Source organism: Misgurnus anguillicaudatus, chromosome 19 (genome assembly GCF_027580225.2).
Source record: "Misgurnus anguillicaudatus chromosome 19, ASM2758022v2, whole genome shotgun sequence".
NCBI lineage: Eukaryota > Metazoa > Chordata > Actinopteri > Cypriniformes > Cobitidae > Misgurnus > Misgurnus anguillicaudatus.
Window position 1 is genome coordinate 31,967,294 of NC_073355.2, and position 19,319 is coordinate 31,986,612.

The window sequence follows — 19,319 nt, forward strand, 5'->3', positions numbered from 1 at the left end:
TGAATGATGCGGCTTATACTCTGGTATAGTATATCAAAAAGTAGCCCTCCAAGTCATTTTATTCATTGTGGTTCCTTCCTCACAAAAAGGTTGGAGACCCATGTTTAGTTTTGTTAAACACCAAGTTAACTCTACATTTACGAGACATCAAAAAGCCTCTTATTAACGTTTACTTTGCTTTAAACACTGACCAGACGACATTTTCTTTGTTTCCTGGCACATCTGCAATGTAGACAAGACCTTTCATTAAAGGTCTGGTTATGCGGGTACAGTGCAATGTGAAATGTTCAGTATATAACACTAGCTTACTACTTACTGTACCCTATAGAACATACAGTACTGTATAAACTGGACAATTTGGTTTGCCACACTGGAAATGGAAGGTGATAGAAAACATTGCATTGTTTGATACAGTATGTGTGCTCTCTTTTGCACATTTCAGATAATGTAGTAGCTCATTCGACCGTAGAGAAAATTGAATACAGTATCAGAGTCGAATGGTACCATGCCTTCTAAACATAGCCTTGCTCCTTTTGCACATTTTCCTTACGTTCAATTGTACGTAAGCCACAGCTACCTGTACAAGTTTTATGTAATCCCTCTCGATTATATGCATGAAATGTACACCGTTACCTTCAACAAAACTTTAATCAACCAATCACGAAAACTGTTACAGATAAAAACAAACAACTACATATTACCAAACTCAACGTAGGATTGGTCGTGCACTACTCACCTCACAAAAGAGTGTCAGTTTGTCATCGGGTAAGAGCCCATTGGCCTCATCTAGGAGAAAGTCCCGCCTTATGAACTTCTTGAAACCCCAGTCTTTTCCCTGTACGAAGCGATAGGCCCGCTGACTCTCTGCACAACAACAACAAGAAAATAAAACAGACCATATTGGCATTATTATACAAAATACATTAGGTGTGTGCTCTTGTTCTCTGTAATGAGATGTCAACAAATTTCCATGGAAAAAGCTTCACTATAACCAAGAACATCCGCTAATTTAGTTTGAGTATTAGAGCGAGGCCGAAAAAATAATCTATTCAAGGCATCTCGCACACAACTCAAGACTAATCTGTATCCAAATATTCTTTAAGAGGCTTTTCTGCCTCTCTTGTGGGCTCTATAATCTTACTCGCCATTCATTTCTGTATTATAACTACTTTGATTATTCTTAGATTTTTCCTCTTTTTCTGTTTCCCTTTCTCTGAACGCACCTACACTAACAAACGGACACGCATGCTTTGCAATTTAACTTATTTTTTTATCTTTAATCAGTTTGCGCGTTCCCTAGGATCGAACCTAGAACCTTTTGTGCTACTAATGGAGTGCTCTACCAATTAACCTCTTGAAAAGCACCCCCACTCTGGCCCAAACCATAAAAATACCTACTTTCACTAAAAAGGGGTGTTTTTACTAAACCCTTTAAAATATAAACCATTTAGAGAACACTTTGAGCTTCATTTTCCAGGTTTCAAAATTATTTTAAATTAAAAATAAAAAAGTTAGAGAGGCTGAAGTACATTGGAATAAAAAAAATGTTTGCATAACATCTTTTTTATTACAAAAAAAAAACTTACTGATTACCTGGAAATGCAATGATCCCAAAGCCACAAGTCTAAAAAAGTTATGTTTCACGTTTGAGGTCAACAGACCCAAAAATGAGGTTCTTGCAAGGGTTTTTGTAAGACTAGTAACTTTTCTAAGTGCCAGTCAGCCCCAAAATAAAAGTCTTTATTTACTTGCATACACGTTCATGTGAAATCTGATGTAAACAACGGACAATATATCTATATTTCACAGATACGCATTTGTGGACAAAAATGATCATTGGATATATTCTATTAGATGGTTTTCATGAGTTATTCACATATCTGAAACAGACTGGATTTGATTCGCGATCATTATATCAACACAAAGGTAAGAAGTCCCGTTTATATTTTGCATGTTGTCATCTGGACTTCTGTCACAAAATACTACATTTATGATGCTAGAGCATCTGTATCTCAAAACAGAGACCATACACTGATGCTAAACCCGTAGACCTTTAAATTAAATGATGTATAGTAATGTTAATATTATTAATGTTTGTAGACAGTAGGCTATATAGATATTGTTAGCGGCATATCTAAAAAAAAACTGGCGTCATCCCGCCCACGAATTAGTGCGCGTCGAGAGGTTAGCTAAAGAACAACGAGTTAGTCTGGCAACACAGAATGCAGTGCAAAACAAAGCACTAAAGGCAGTGACAGTGTAGTTTAAGATGGTGTATTAGTGATTTTAACACAGGCAAGGTGCATTAAAAAGCACACTTTAATTATAGCAAAATCTGCAATATGTAAAATTAAAGCTTTTAGCAAAATAGGAGTTTTTAGGTTTTTAATTAGTCTGCCACATTTAAACTTCATATTAACAAAGCCGCATATAATAAACGTCACATAAAAATGAAGGTTATTATTGTTGTACATGTTGGTAGACTTCCAGTCTAATTGGACCATTCTTATCCGCAATGTGAACCAGGCCTGCCCAAGAGTCAAAAGCCTGGTTACACAAGACGAAATCAGAGCAGGGCCGGCACGTACACCATAGCCGTCTTAAAATGTGGCCCCCTACTCGCCTGTGATCGAAATTCAAAGAGTCTCTGACTGAATGCTCCAGTGGTGTCCAGCAGAGACACCAGAACTGCAGGGGAACTGTCCTTAATTCAGTTTACTTCACACATTATTCTGATTTGTTTGTTGTTATTTCGGCAACGACGCTTGGAATTTGTATCAGAGTGCCGCTTTATTCACAAGTTTATTTTCTTCTTATGAATGCTGAATCAAGATGTGTCAACATAATCCTCCTTGAGCATTACTCCTTAGTCACTGCTCTCAAACAGAGGCGGAGATAGAAAAGCAATACATGGGACAGGAAGTGGTGAAGGGGGAAAAAGAGAGATGAATAGATTCCTTTGTGCTTTTGTTGCATTGTGGGTATGTGTGACAAGTGCACTCAATCTACTGTGACATCCTCTCTTCCTAAACGTTACACTTGTTCGTCTGAAGCATCTTTTCCTCTTTCTGTCGGATGCACACAGCTGGGGCTCAGTCATTGCCGGTTAATCTGCTGCTGTTTGTGTGTGTGAATGTGTGTGCAGGTGTTTTAACATGATGTGAAATGGCTGTGCGTTCACAGTTCGACTTTGACAGTCACACAGATTCACACGAAGGGGATGCAATGGAAGAGAGAGACCAGGAGGAAGAGCACGGAAAGGTTTGCCCTTGGGAAGACCCATGGTGTGAGGGAATGACAAATCACCTTCCTTCAAAGACAAAATCTCAAAAACTTCTTTGTGTGGTAAAGATTAAAGCTAAAACCTGTTATCTGGGAAATGTTGTTATTAGATAATGATCAGAAGTATCACAATGACTTCCAACGTAGCATTTAAGAATACTATGCAAGTGAATGGGGCTTCTGATCAGTTTGGTTACAAACATTCCTCAAAACATCTTTCCGTGTGTTCATCAGAACAAGGAAAGCTAAAAGGTTGATCAATTTGGGGGTATAAATAACTTTAATGGAGAGTTCACCCAAAAACAAAAAATTCTCTCATCCTCATGTTGTTCTAAACCTGTATGAGTTCTTTTTTCGATTACAAAAGAAGATATTTTTATAAATGATGGTAAGCACACAGCTGATTGTAACCGTTAACGTCCATATTAGGAAAAAATGCAATGGAATTCAAAGGGCACCGTCAACTGTGTGATTACAATCATCATTTATCAAAATATCTTTATTTGTGTTTATCATAGGGCTGTCTATAGATTAAAAAAATTAATCTAGATTAATCGCATGATTTCATGAGTTAACTCGCGATTAATCGCAAATTAATCGCACATTTTTATCCGTTCTAAATTTACCCTAATTTAACACTTTTCGGGTTTTTAATACTCTAATCATATATACATATCTATATGCTTTATGCAAATGTATGTTAACAACAGCCTGTTTACATTTTTAACAGAACCATCAAGCCATTGTTTTGTATATGAATTTTCTTTTCAGAATAATTTTCTTTCTCCATTTTTGTTTGATGCTGCATCATTTGTGACATGTGCTGGCAAATTGAGACGGAATTAGCAAATTTTCCTAAAAATAGTTGTTCATATTTTGACATTCTCTATTAAAACATAGAACAATGCATGATTTGGTGGAATATAACAAAATATGACAGAACTACACCTGTTTGAAGTTGAAAGAGTCAGCAAAGTTAAATTACCAGAAAAATTACTACATCCATACATTAAATTACCACATCAATACCTTAAAATCACTGATAAAACTATAAGATTTAGCACACACAAAGCAAAAACATCATCAATATATTTTAAACTTTTGATTGACATTGTGACAGACAGCTTAAAATCAAAGTGATCTAATATAATGTTACACATCAGATATTTTTACCCAACAGTTAACCAAACATAAGACATAACAGATTATAGATCCTACCTGCGTGAATTCTTATCAAAACAGATATTTGTAAAACTTTAATTTTAAGAACAAAAAAAGAACAAAATAATGGCAATTTTTAATGAATACACATTTGTGACACTAGCCAGAACACCAGTCATAAGGGTAATTAAAATTCTTGAAATTTATATTTATACAAGCCGAAAAAAATAAGCTTTTTTCTATTGATGTATGGTTTGTTAGGATAGAACAATATTAGGCAGAGATACAACTATTTAAAATAGAATCTGAGGCTGCAAAAATACATAATATTAAGAAAATTGTATTTAAAGTTTTCCAAATTAAGTCCTTAGCAACATATTTTATTAATGATAAATACACTTTTTATATATTTACAGTAGAAAATGTACTAAATATCTTTATGGAACATGATCTTTACTTAAAGGAGCAGTAAATCAAAGAACACATTTTAACTTGATTTTCTGTTTTACAAGAAACTATCGTACTTAAACGAACAAGTTTCAGAACTGAAAACATCCTCATTACTAAAATAACAGTTTTTGGCACCAAGCCCAGATAACAGTCCAGGAATGTGCCAATGTATGACGTTATAGAGATTTTTAATAGCACCTCCAAAGTGAAATGGCAACGATTCGCGTGTAGGGAAGTAGCACATGTGACACAAGCAAACCGTATGCAGCTTCCCAAAGCAGCAAACATGCCTTTAAAGATTGCCAAAGTTTGTACAGTGTCTGCACTGTAAAAAAATACTTTGCTGCATTGAATTTTTTTGTTGAATCAAGTCAGATTTACAAGTCATTTAAACTTTTTGTCACTATTGCTTTATTAGAGATCGCTTGATATGTCCTGATTGTGTGTAACATCCGTGTGTTTTAATTTACTAAAAACATTGAACAATTAATATAAGGTCCAACACTCAATATAACTGTAATGTAACGTTAAAAATATACAAAGTTAGTGATAAGGACTTACCAGCCGCAGTTTAGATTCTGATGCGCGCTTACTGTCTTGTATACGGTAATTTAGTCACGTCGGGTTCGAAGTTTTGTTTCTACTTCACTATACGCATTGTCATTTATGTGTATCATCTCTAGCACCCAGAACCTTTTGTGTCTCAAACATATGCGTGTCCGGCTACTATTTTTACACATTAAGGTTTTGAAAACAATTCCCCAATATGTACCGACAGGGTATGTAGCTATGCAATCATAGCAGTGGGCCTTTACAAAGCGGACCATTTCTCGAGCCAGCCTCAAAACCAGAGTACAAAATAGCCTATAACTTATTGCTTTTGATGTTTTTGAATGTAAAAACCATGCAAATGTCATATGTAGACCTCAGACAACAATATGAAATAAAAACAGCTGATTCATCTCCCTTTAATATTCGAATGATTATTTTGTCATATAAAAATCTATAATTTTGACCCATACAATGTATTGTTGGCTACTGCTACAAATATGCCCATGTGACTTATGACTTGCTTTGTGGTCCAGGGTCACATATGAGAAAATGGTCAGGAGGATTACTTAATTAAGGAATACCTTAAGCCTGTCAGAAAATTTTGGAACTGAATGAGAAATAAGGACCTACCACTTCTGGTAATGAGCCAAAAAGGCACATTATCAGCAGCTGATGATAATCTAAAAATGGCAAAGTATTGGCCAATTTATCAGCCTGGCCGATATGTCAGCCATTCACTAATAACTTCTGTTTCTATTGAAGTTTTGCTTCCAGGACTGAGTGAGCGTGCTGTTCATGAGCTGTGATGTCTCGAATTGGACAGACAGGAGTGTTCACAGATGGCAAGTTTTGATTCAACCGCTTTAGGGAAGATGCTGATGCACCGGTGGGTAATTAGCCAAACTAGAATCAAGTACTTCTCACTAAATCATGTTACTGCCCTATTAAACGGTAGCAACAGAATTTCGAAACATAATTTCTCATACCCAGCATCACACTGACACGAATTAAAGCAGCTTCTCTCAGCACTGCTGATTATTATGTGACAAAAACAGCCCTACTCCTGCTACCGTTCAGCGTGCTTAATAAACACAACCGTCACGGACACAGAAGCCTTTTCGAAAAACTGAAAGAAAGATTGTTAGTGGCAAAAGAGGTAATGTGACAGAGCCACTGATTGGTCTCTTGAGAAGGTCTGGGGTCAGATTAGGGCATTGGCTAAATTTGTGCTCTCACTGGGGACGTCTATCAACTAACCAATTGCAGTAGGGGAAGGCAAGTTGGCATCCAACCAGGGTCAGACCTCTGTGGACACAGGTTAGATGCCAAAATTGAGAGAAAGAGGAGTGCATGACAGAAAACAACTTGAATAAGTTACGAGATGGATAAAGAGCGATGGAGAGAAGAGCAGAAAGAGAGACAGGGAGCAGTTAGTGGTGATACATATTCAGGTCCTAGTGCTGGGCTTTGGGGCACAGTGCCTAATGTGCTGGCACACAGAGAAAAAGGGAAGGTTGCTTGGATCGAAATTGCACCAAGCATGCACACAAAAAAACCCAAAATGAGGCCAAAATGTCAAGTTCTGTTTGGCCATACTTGAAACTCTGGCTGACAGCAAGCAAAACTGAAATAAAGTGAATTTCCCACCCTGATTAATAGATGGATGGAGACAGAACAATTCCCTTTACAAAAATGGATCTCGCAAAGTAGCGTTAAATAGTCAAACCTGCTTCTTCTGTGGCTATGCGGTGAAACTGGCAGAGTTATAAATGTTGATCGATGAGAGCATTCATAGCTACGGGCCACGCGAGGCCGTGAGCACAGTAGTAAAAGCTCTGCCATGTAAATATTCATCAAACGGTCAATAGCCAATAAAGCATGTTCAGAATCAATATATGCCAGCGTGCCGTCTCATCTGAATAAATATATAGAGCACAGAGAGGAGAGCTCATCAACAGAGTATTTTATACACTAGCAACACTCATCCATCTTGCATTCATGTACATGTCTCTAAGATTTCTCCCATTAACCGGACACATCCGCTCAACTAGTTTTCACATAAAATTGGAATTATAGTTGTGCGTTGTCACGGTTGCGCATCTGGACGGAACTTAACTTCAGGTCTCAGTTTGTTAAATGGTCTGACTAGTGGCTAAACTGAATTCTGGAACAAATACCTTGTTGAAAATAAATATTTTAGTTTCCTAAGGATGAAGGGACACGGCGATCATGGATCACCGCTATGTGATATATTTATATATTTTGCTTCTTATCAGAAAGAAACTACTCTAACACAACTTTTTGCAGAGTTTACCGAAAGTAAAGGCGTAGTTTACGAATGCCCAGAGCCGTTTATTGGGCGCTACGATTGTCTATCAAATGCGACTGTACGTAGCTCACAGCCAATCGTTTCAATTATACCAGATGACGTATGTAGATCGACATCAATTCAAGCGTCAACAACTTTTATCGGGTACGTGTGCACTCAGCTAAAAGCTATGCAACTAAACCGGTAGCTGTATATTGATATTGAAAAGCAACACAACTTAAGTGGCACTGTGACAACTATAGTAGGTAGGCTACAGGCATAATGACAATAATAATAAATACCACTTACCATTTATAAGTTAAATGGACTTCGTCGACGACGATGCCTAGCAGGTTGATTCTATAAAACTCTGTGACTAACATGTCTTGCCATTTCCAGACATCCTTCTTGGATATAAAAATTGTTTAACGCCAAAAGTTGCTCTTTTTTAAAATAAACTTGTGTTCAACTTGTTGGGTAGAACACTGTCTTAAGGGGGTCGCACCGGAAGCGCAGCTTAGCGCCGTGCCGCGTCGAGTCGCGTCTAGGACAATTCGGAGCTATCGTAAACCAGAAGTGCACATTAATTATCGCAAGCTTAGTCAGATAGCATCTACTTAAAAATGCAAAATATACGTTAGCCGCCAATGTTAATCGTTAATGATTTGGGACAAATATGATGTTATTTAATGTTAAACTATGCAAGTGGCGCGACAGGGATGTGAGCAACTTCCTGAGTCAAAGCTGGGTGCCGCAGGTGTGCGTATACTCATAGAAAACAATGTGTTCGATTTTTTTAAAATGGCGCGGTGCTGAGCTGCACATCCGGTGTACGACCCCCTTAAGGCTGCATCGAAAAGTAACTTTGGGTCTACTGCCATGTTGGATAAACAAAACTGCTTCGCTGTGTCGCATAGACGTCGTCATCGTCTTGCTGCCCCTCCCCTTCTGTGATTGGTTCCCTATTTCAGGGGAAAAAATGTTTCATAGTTTCCATGCTAGACTTGCAGTGCAAATAAATTTGCACGCAAGGCAGCATGGGGAAACCCAGGCTAGCTAAACCATCTATACCGTGCAAAAATATTTTCTTGAAAAAAGTCTAGGTTGAATTTTGATTTGTTCAGATGGCACATTTTTACTGATTTTTTTACCGACTAATTTCGGTTAAAAAAAATCTCCAATGTTTACATTTATAAAGCCGAGCTGAGAGTACTACTTATTTGTCTCAAAAAGCATTCAACTAAATATTTAATAAGCATTCATATTTAACAGACAATATTCTCATGAGAACTTGTTTAAAACAGTAACATCCTAAAAAGTGAAGCAAAAACATTTTGATCATCCCCTAGTGGCTGGCTGCAGTATAGGTGATAAACCCAACCCTCTTCATGTAAACAAAGACGATACGAGCAAAAACCTAAAAAATCTAATTACACTTGGTTTTAGTTGGTTTGTTATTTTAGTTATTTCTTATCACACATGTGTACTTTTTCTAATAAGTTTGGTTTTAGTTAGTTTGCTCTTAAAAGGGGTGTAAAAACATGATTGTGTGTTTGAAATTGATTCGAATGGAAATATGTGTGGGACCTTGATACTTCAAAAATTAATTTTATTTAATTTAGAGCCAGAATTTGCATAGTAGTTTCGTGGAGGGTTTTTTTCTACAATGGAATTCTGTGGAGAGAGATCGCCAATCTTTTTTACAGTCTATGGTTTGAAATCTCCGTCAAAACCATAGAGGGGAGATGCGCAGTTCTTCTGCACCTTTGTTTATCGGCACGCCCCATCTACCTCCCTACCTACCTCAATACAAGTCATTTTGCAGAGTCCCGGTGCCTTCACACAGGCCTCTTAATTAAAGCACTTTACTTTGTTTTTATTTCTCTCCTCCTCTCCACCTCTGCACCCCCCATCTTGCTTTCCCCAGGAGGAGGGCAGGATTAAATTGGATTCTAAATGATCCAGAACCGATAGAGCAATTTCTGCTGCCATATTTTTATCCTCCGACCTCCTTTAAAAACTCTCCCCATCACTGTACATGGGCTGTAAGCGATCCAGTGTTCCCCTGGGACATCCAAAGCTCACCCCCCCCCCCTTCTAAGGGGGGCTAAATGGAGAGAACGTTGAGTTTAGGAAAGAAATGGAGACACGGGGGGAGCATGGGCCAAAAAACAAGGAGCGCCTTTCTCGCCCATTAAGGTGCAGAAAATGAGAAAATTGGAAAATGAGAGACGAGGTTGTTCAACCTCTCATCTCATCTCGCCTCCACAATCTGCCACCCTTTTCTCTCTCGCTCTCGATCTCTTGCCCATATACGAGACATTCTTTAGGAAGATGATAGTGTGACTGCTCATATCTCGGTTTCATCTCTACAGTACGCACAGTGCTCACAACCCTTTGTGTAACTTCTCCTAATGCATGCTCAAATAAAACATCCGGCCTCTCCGTTAGGATTATTCAGAGAGATATCTACCAGTTTAATCTTACCTAGCCTAAAATCAAACTAAAAGGTTGTGGAGATGGCCACACCTAACCGAATATTCATAGGTGACAGCAACGACTGATTTATGCTACTAAAAAACTATAAGAAGGCAATTTTGAAATGTCACAAAGATCAAGTCCAGACAAGTCAAGAGGTAACTTTGTAATTATTTATAACATTGCTTCATAAAGGGATTACATTAAAGCTTCAATTTGTACCTATAGCTCTCTATTGCCTTCTATATTTGAAACACAAAATTATGTGTTGAAAATCAAATGACGTAAAAGTGACAAATCCCACAAAATCTCACACAAAAGCTCAACTTTCATTCTTAGGGATACTGTGAAATGGGCTAATTTAAAGGCAATTTAAAAAAAATTGTATATACAATTAATAATTTTTGTTTATTTTTAACCCATAAAGTTACTGATTGCAGCTTTTAAACAAAGTTGACTATCCTCCATTAATTGACCTAAGGGGGGTGCACACCAAAGTGTTTAAATGCGTCTGAAAACGTCAGGCGGACGCCGACTGTAGGCGCTTGCCAGCTTTTTTCAGCTATTGTTTTGGTTGTTATGATACTTCTGCTTTGTTTATCAGTCGTTGAAAGATGCGCCAGTTGGTTGTCCACTGTGATTGGACGGCAGAGTGAAAAGTGACATTGATGAACTGAGCTTTACTCCTAAAGTTCAATATTTTTCAGTTTAGGGCAGAAAAATTGCCAAGTCCCGGCTAAAAAACTCCCAGCTGTTAGCGGTTTTGAAAAGTGCAGCGCTTTCATTGGAAACAATTGAAAACATTTGAAAACATACGCTATTTGACGCTAGTGCAAGCTACCTAAAACAATGTTTCTGAACTCCAGTCCTTGTGACCCCGCTCCCAAAACTTTTTTATGGTGTGGTTGCTCGACTTCACGTGGTGCCGCCCAGAACGCTCAGTGTGCGACATAGCGATTTTGGAGCATAAGAAGTCCTCTACTCATTCATATGGGGCGTAAGCGTTAACGCTTTCCATTCAATTTTAATAAGTGACTTCATGCGTCGCTGAATTGAATTGTGGATCCATCAGCGGTGCGTCAGTGCCCCTGCTCGCGGTAGAAGTTGAACATGCGCATCAGCCAATCAGATCGCCTTATACAAATAACAATTATGTTTATGGAAGACCGGAGCATGTGTTGCGGACACTGTGACTGGCCGTTGGCCACGCTTCAGACAAGCCTTCCGTCAAACGTTAACTCTTTCGCCCCGTGTGAATGTACCGTTAACTCACTCTCGCGTGACTGATGTTGCACACTGATTGGCCTGCGCAGCGCCACTGAAGTCTAACAAACCTGTTTTCCTAATTAAAGAGCACCTATGGTCTGCTTCACGTTTTTACATTTACTTTGGTGTGTAAGTGTGTATTAGTACATGCATGTTAACAATATGCAAAAGGTTCAAACCCCAAAGTAAACAATGACACAAGTTATCGTCTCCAACGTAAATATCTTTTCTTGGACTACAACAAACACACGGATTGTAGGTAACACTATACTTCCTGGGATTAATGACGTAGACAAGACCGACATTATCATAATTCCTCACGCTTCAGACTCACAGACTGTAAGTTAACTCCTGTTAGCAACCGTATCTTTCAAACATGGTAAGGAGAGTCACATTTCCGGCAGACGTCAGAGGTATTCAGGCCAATTACGACGAGAGTGAAATCTGGGGCTACAATAATGTACGGTATGAGGAAAATAATGTGCTTTTTTAACCATAAACCACACGAACACATTATAACAAATATACAAAATAACGTTGTTTTTAGCAATGAAATAGGTGCTCTTTAACACAATAACAAGCTGATGAGTTGAATCAGGTGTTTTATATAGGGAGAAATCTGAAATATATTTGGCAATAAAAATACTTGTATGTTTACTATAATTTGCATGTGATTGTCATGCGCATCTCGTCAGTAAAGCAGATTCCCTGATTAGCAGTAAATCATCATCATCTGCTTTCAGATAGAGCAGCATTTACTACAGAGCCATAGTTCACTGACATTTGGGGCAATTTTGCATTAATTATCGCGGACGTATCGCCTGCGATATGTATGTGATATAGCCCCGCTTGTCAGTGAACTACAGCTTTGTGTAGTAAATCCTGCTCCATCTGAATAAAAGGTGATGGAGATTTACTACTAATCAAGGAACCGGCTTTTCTGATGATCAAGATGCACATGATATCGCATGCAAATTATCGCGCATACGTACATACTTGACTTTAAAACAGGCAAAGACGCATAAAATTGCTACACCGAGTGAGTGTAATTACGTTCTACTGAAGGCCAAATCCCCTGTAACTCACTTAGACCTATCAAGCAGGACAGCCTGGAGGCTACATCACCCCAAAAAATTTCAATTAAAACACCGTCGCCAGCCTGAAATTTAATATTATGAGGTGGAAAAGTTCACTTTGAATGTTATTACTTTTACACATAATAAAGAGCACACACATTTTCAAAAGGTGCTTACGTTCACACTTAACTCCGTTGTACAGGTATGCGTGTCTGCTGAATCTAAAAGGTCTCTAAAGAAATAATGAAATACTGAATCTCCAAAAATACTCTGATTATATCAATGTTCCATAAAAAGAACAGTGAAGAGGGGGGAAAGACTTTGTTTCGAAATGATGGTGACTTGGGGGAAGGTTACCCCTCAACAAAATTACAAAATAAACCAACTGCTTGAAGAAAATCAAATTATGCACTAGATTGGAAGTGGGCAGTATGACTGCAATCACTTTAGGAGTTATTTTAGCTGTAAATTCTTATATAATGCCTATTTTTGGATAATGCTCTAAATTAAGTATTAAACAAATAAACGGCACTTTATCTCATATAACTATCCTTCAATAAACACAATGGTACACAATAACGTTAAATATCTACTGGCTGACTCATATCTTCCCTTACACCATCCAGTCCTACACAGAATGGTAATGCTCTAAAGAATAAAGTGTTAACAATGTGATAGATATCTCACCCATGGCTTTGGTTTCCTCGCCCTTGGCGTTAAGTATGGAGAACTTGAACTTGGCTCGAACCTCACTTTTAGGACAGCTGACCAGAAGCAGATAGAGCGACAGATAATCTTTACTCTCCTCATCCAGACCTTTTGGATTCACTCGCAAACACCTGCACGAAAACAAACAATCACTTGTTAAACTGATAACCACAAATAATTATAAAAAACCGTTTACATGACAATTTGAAATCATCAGGTTTTTCTTCATTTAGGTGTCAAAATATTAAAACGAACTAGCATTCACACACTTAGTCACCAAAAATCTGTGCGTTTATTGTATATACAAAATAAATAAACAAGCAATTTAAAGTTAACCAGATAATAATTTATACTGTTTGTTTTTAAAATAATAAATAATAATAATAATAATAATAATAATAATAATAATAATAATAATAAACATAATAATAATAATAATAACAATGATACATAATAATAATAATAATAACAATAATAATAATAAATAATAATTATAAATAATAAAAAATCTAATAATAATAATAATAATAATAATAATAATAATAATAATAGCTGTAGATGCAAATTAATCAACTTAAAGGAAAACACCACCGTTTTCAATATTTTACTATGTTCTTTCTTCAACTTAGACAAATTAATACATAACTATATTTTTTAATGCATGCACTTAATCTTTGTATAGCGTGTCGTGATTGTTTTAGCAATTAGCCTAGCCCCATTCATTCCTTAGGATCCAAACAGGGATACATTTATAAGAAATCAAACACTTCCACGTTTTTCCTATTTAAAAACTGTTACATAAGTAGTTACACGAGTAAGTACACTTCGACCTTGGCGCACAGTAATATCATCACTCCTGACTACTCCCCCTCTCGCTCAAACTTCCATCAATATTACTGCACCCGAGGTCGAACTGCTGCAAACAAAGTGCTCTTCCGCATACAATATAGTTCTCATTTTTTATCTGCTTAAAAATCCCCACATTTAATTTTGTGCCACCATACTTACTCGTGTATCTTTAAATAGGGAAAACATGGAAGTGTTTGGTGGCTTCTAAATTTATGCCTGTTTGGATCCTAAGGAATGAATGGGGCTAGGCTAAATGCTAACACATTCACAACACGCTGTACGAAAATTAAGTGTACGCATTGAAAAAAGATGGGTATGTATTAATTAGTCTAAGCTGAGGTAAGAACATAGTAAAATATTGAAAACAGTGGTGTTTTCCTTTAACAACAAGACAAAAACAATATCACTTTTCACAAATTATTACACTATAAAACTATCATCTTATTGCAGTATATAATGCTTGCTTCTGATTGGCCAGCCACAACATTCCAAGATCACACTGTCGGGCTCATTTCTGCATTTACAACCTGCTGCCTATACATTATCCTTTAATTTAAAACAGCTTATGATCAACATATGGAGCACAATAGAAATTCATCAACTCATTATCTCATGATTATCATATTAAACACTGCCTTGCCCTTCTTACCATTTGAGTTTGTCATTAGCCCCCGACGAGAAGGTGGAGCTTTTGATGACCTCGCCCATCTCCTCCCGACAGAAGCTGAAGTTGTTAATGGTCCACATATAGGAGAACTTAACCACTTTGATCTGGACACAGACACACACCCACAAGTATATAACACACACAGCGTTCTTCCATTTATCCATCTACTTTTCCCTTTCCTGCATTAGATCTACAAGTGTTGGCAAAGACTTCAAAAAGGGACACATCAAAACTGCCTTTCATCTTAATGCGCTCTGACAACAAACGAGATGGAGAGAACAAGGAATAAAAGACTGTGAACAAAAAAAAAATAATGGGGGTGAAAGATGGAAAGATAAATGAAAGCATTAATGGAACATGTTTTGCTAGTCGTGGGGACTCGGAACACACTGGAGGGTCTTGGGGAGTCACGCGCGCTAAAAATACAGGCAACATAATGGGCACTATACATTTTTAGACACACAGGTGAGTAAAATGCATGGTTTCTCACACATACATAAGTCAATGGTTTGGGGGGGTGAGATGGTGCTGAGGGGGCCCAGTTTTATGACATTTTATAAAATACATTAATTCATCAAAAAATCTGTGCAATTAAACCTTAGCAAAATAAGGCTAATAGCCAATATAACTACCTTGAACTACATAGTTTAATATGTTTTAAGAGTTCTTTCCACAGACCTATGTGTATACAGAAGTGTAAAAATACACAGATTTGATATGAGCCTATTAATGCTCACGACTGCGATTCTCAGATCAAAACTATTTCTCTTCTTGAACCAGGCTTAATTTAAGTCTGGGGAACCAGGGTCATTCAAGACCCACCCCTGGAGGTCTACCTTCCCGCACCGTTTACTTACAATCTCTCTCTTACACAACCGCCTGTAATTTTAAACCGAACCCAAAGACTTTGATTTGCAGCTTCAGGTGTGTTTGATTAAAGGTGGAACCAACTCTGAAGGTAGACCACCAGGATTGAGCACCCCTGTCAAGTGTATATCAATAAACAGAGTTTTACAAACACACAATCACTTACCTGTGTGTAACACCAGCTTTCGGCCACAGGGCCGCTGGACATTTCTGCAGGAGGGGGCGGACTCGGCACCCTGGACATCGCCAGTTTTGAGCGTCGGGTTGGGGTAGGGACACTACACCAGTCTTCGGAAGAAAAGCGCCCCTTTGAAAAGCGCACGTGAGGTCACTCAAGGATGAATGCGTGGTCACACGCGTGTATATTTTACAGCCGCCGCCAGGATCCAGGCATAGACTCGTGTTCAGCGTGACCCGGAGAACATGTGGGGAACGCTGACAGAACGTTGAGGAGATGCTCAGTGCGTCATCCAGTTCGTAAGTATTACAACCTGTAGTAAAGAAGAAACGTTGAACATTATTTTCCAAACTCTTTCAGTAACTGCTCTGACTTTGATGTCAGCATGCAGGGGCGTTTTGAAGCACTGTTAAAGGATTAGTCCATTTTCTAAAAAAAATCCAGATAATTTACTCCCCACCATGTCATCCAAAATGTTGATGTCTTTCTTTGTTTAGTCGAGAAGAAATTATGTTTTTTGAGGAAAACATTCCAGGATTTTTCTCATTTTAATGGACTTTAATGGACCCCAACACGTAACAGTTTTAATGCAGTTTAAAATTGTAGTTTCAACTGAGTTTCAAAGGACTCTAAATGATCCCAAACGAGGCATAAGGGTCTTATCTAGCAAAACGATTGTCATTTTTGACAAGAAAAATATATAATATGCAATTTTAAACCACAACTTCTAGTCTATCTCCAGTCTTGTGATGCACCAGCGCGACCTCACCCAATACGTCATCACGTATGCCCCAGTGTTTACAAGTGTGGAGAAAGAGGACCGTTCCGACGTTGTTGTATGTGGAATGATACTAATTAATGTCTTTGTGTCAGTTTATAGTTTAAAATGGTCCGCAAATGTGCTTTTCATATATGTAACACATGACCTTTCTACGGCATTACGCAATTACGTGAGGTTGCGCCGGCACGTCACAGCTGGAGGAAGACGAGAAGTTGTGGTTTAAAAGTGTATATTTTTTATTCTTCTTGTCAAAAATGACAATCGTTTCGCTAGATAAGACCTTTATGCCTCGTTTGGGATTGTTTAGAGTCCTTTGAAACTGTCATTTTAAACTGCATTAAAACTGTTAAGTATTGGGGTCCATTAAAGTCCATTTAAATGAGAGAAATCCTGGAATGTTTTCCTCAAAAAACATAATTTCTTCTCGACTGAACAAAGAAAGACATCAACATTTTGGATGACATGGTGGTGAGTACATTTTCTGGATTTTTTTTAAGAAAATGGACTAATCCTTTAATAAATTATGATTCCTAAACCCTGCTCTTATACTCCCTTAATTCAATTTAATTAAACTTTGGTGCATAACTGGTGCATAACCCAGTATGTGCTACAGACATAAATGATATCTGTGAAGAAATGCGTCATTATGTTTCCACTTAAAGTTAGTTGTTGTCTTGCTGACAAAAAAAGGAGAAAAATAAAGGCTGTGTGGAGACCTAGAATTTTCAAATGTGTGTTTAAGTCAGAAAAGGTGGAGAGATCAGACAACGGTTTCCCGATAAAAACCTTGAAAGCTTCAAAAACATGTCAGACAATCTCAGATCTACAGAAACAAACAAATAAAAACACTTCCCGGCGAGCTGATTTTGCACGATGTCGCATTTAAACGCATGTTGTTTGATCTTAGTTTTGTTGATATCAAGTTTGGTGTTCTCTTTATCTGCCACTGAAGTAGTAGTTGGTTTAAAAGCCAGACCTCTGAAAACCTGCATTCACTATCAGCAGCTACAGCACATTTAAATCCGTCAAAGCTACATGTTGGGGAAAAACAATTTTGCAGCCGTCTTTCTCTGGCTGTTGTGTTCTCCAGAAGAAATTCCCATTCATCGTTCCATTGGTTCTCTTGTTCATTTCCTCCTCAAACCTTTGAACCTTAAACCTTTTCAATTGTTTTTCTTGAGGGGAAGCTTCAGGACCAATCCTCATTTTGCTTTGACTGGCAGTAATTAAGCCACTTTAATCATTAGCTGGATACAACCCATGCACTAATGAACTGACCAGAAAACACCAAACTAGCCACTTATCTAACAGCTAGTCATTAATAAGGCTAATTAATGAGTGTAAAAACAGTCCAACAGAGGTTCATAACCGATAACCAATTAAAGTAGAAAAGTACATTTCTTGCTTAGCGCGTGACATTTATAAATGTTTAAAGAACACGCGGCCGTGATAAGTGACCCCTGCGGTGGCGAGCCGCGCGAAAACGTCTTTATTAAAGCACGTCACTCCCAGGTAACTTTTTAATTTACTTTGTGAAACAAGAACATTTTCCGTGCCCGGATCACGACGTTACGAGCGACTGAACATTTACCAGAAAGCGACCGGGGACCTTTAATTTCATCCAGACTTTAAAACACATCAAATAAAAGCATTATATTCTCTTTTCTCAATGTGAAACGACCTCATCACCCTTTTATTTCTCATTCCCTTCTCCAATTCCTACCACACCATACCTCTTTCTCGCTCAACCTGCACATACCTTCGTCTGCGAACAACTCAAACGGAGACATCTCCTACCCTTAATTAGCATTTGATTGAAAGGATAGATCACGGCCCGGCAGAACCTTCTAGAAACTGTCTGACGATTTTAGTTAGAGAAAAAAGTACACGTTCAAAAAAAAAGGACAAAGTGCAAAACAAAGTGTATTGTTGAGCCAACGAAGGGGAAGAAAGAAGAATAGAAAAATATTAGGAGAATGAAAAGGTCAATCCGAAACTTTTCAAAACTGCAGAGCAACTCAACCGTTCTTCCACCTACACAAAACGGCAAGGCTATATATCTAAAACTCGAAATTAAATCTCAAAATTGTTCAACCTTTTGATGACATTCAGTATAAATCTTTATATTTACGCATTTCTGTGAAGTGGCTTGAAGTATAATCAAATGGACCATAAGTTTTACCAGTCATAAAAATGTATTGTAACAAAAACACAAACAAATTATGCTACATTTTATTGCATTTATTATCCACACTCGCTGCTTTATATTTTTTTATTAAAAAAAGTAACATTTCCTATATGCACAGGTACCTATAATTTTAAGGATGAATGCACACAAAAAAACTATATTATTTTAAAGATCTCACAATAATGACACAGACACAATGCTCATTAACTTCCATTTGATTGTTATCAGATAAGCTGATTTTTCTTTTCTTCTCTGCCCTTTGTTCTCTTTGTTTCTGAAGAAAAACACTTGTGGCATTTTCACTCAGTAAAACAATAAAATATTAATCGTTTAAGTCAGGGAACAAGTTGGTGTCCATTTGCAATTCAAATTACCGCAGACTTCCTGGCAATTAATTTCCACACGCGCGTCTCTCATCATGTGTATCCAGTTATCGGCTTTCTAAACTTAATTTCCAGTGGTCTTTGTGTTGCATCTATTAGCACTGTCAACGCAGGCTAACCTTGTG

The 19,319-nt window shown here is 37.7% G+C and overlaps 1 protein-coding gene across 4 annotated transcripts in view; it reads right to left on the reverse strand.

The window, feature by feature from the left end:
• The window catches only part of spop (speckle type BTB/POZ protein), a 132,194-nt gene that overhangs the window by 51,985 nt on the left and 60,890 nt on the right, over positions 1–19,319 (reverse strand). For all 4 annotated transcript variants that reach the window (XM_055194420.2, XM_073857476.1, XM_055194418.2 and 1 more), the window contains exons 3-6: positions 15,831–16,155; positions 14,780–14,901; positions 13,261–13,412; positions 737–864 (exon numbers count right to left, since the gene is read on the reverse strand). In XM_055194420.2, coding sequence (XP_055050395.2) covers positions 737–864; positions 13,261–13,412; positions 14,780–14,901; positions 15,831–15,908 — 480 coding nt within the window. In that variant the 5' untranslated portion in view covers positions 15,909–16,155. The remainder of the gene's footprint in view (positions 1–736; positions 865–13,260; positions 13,413–14,779; positions 14,902–15,830; positions 16,156–19,319) is intronic.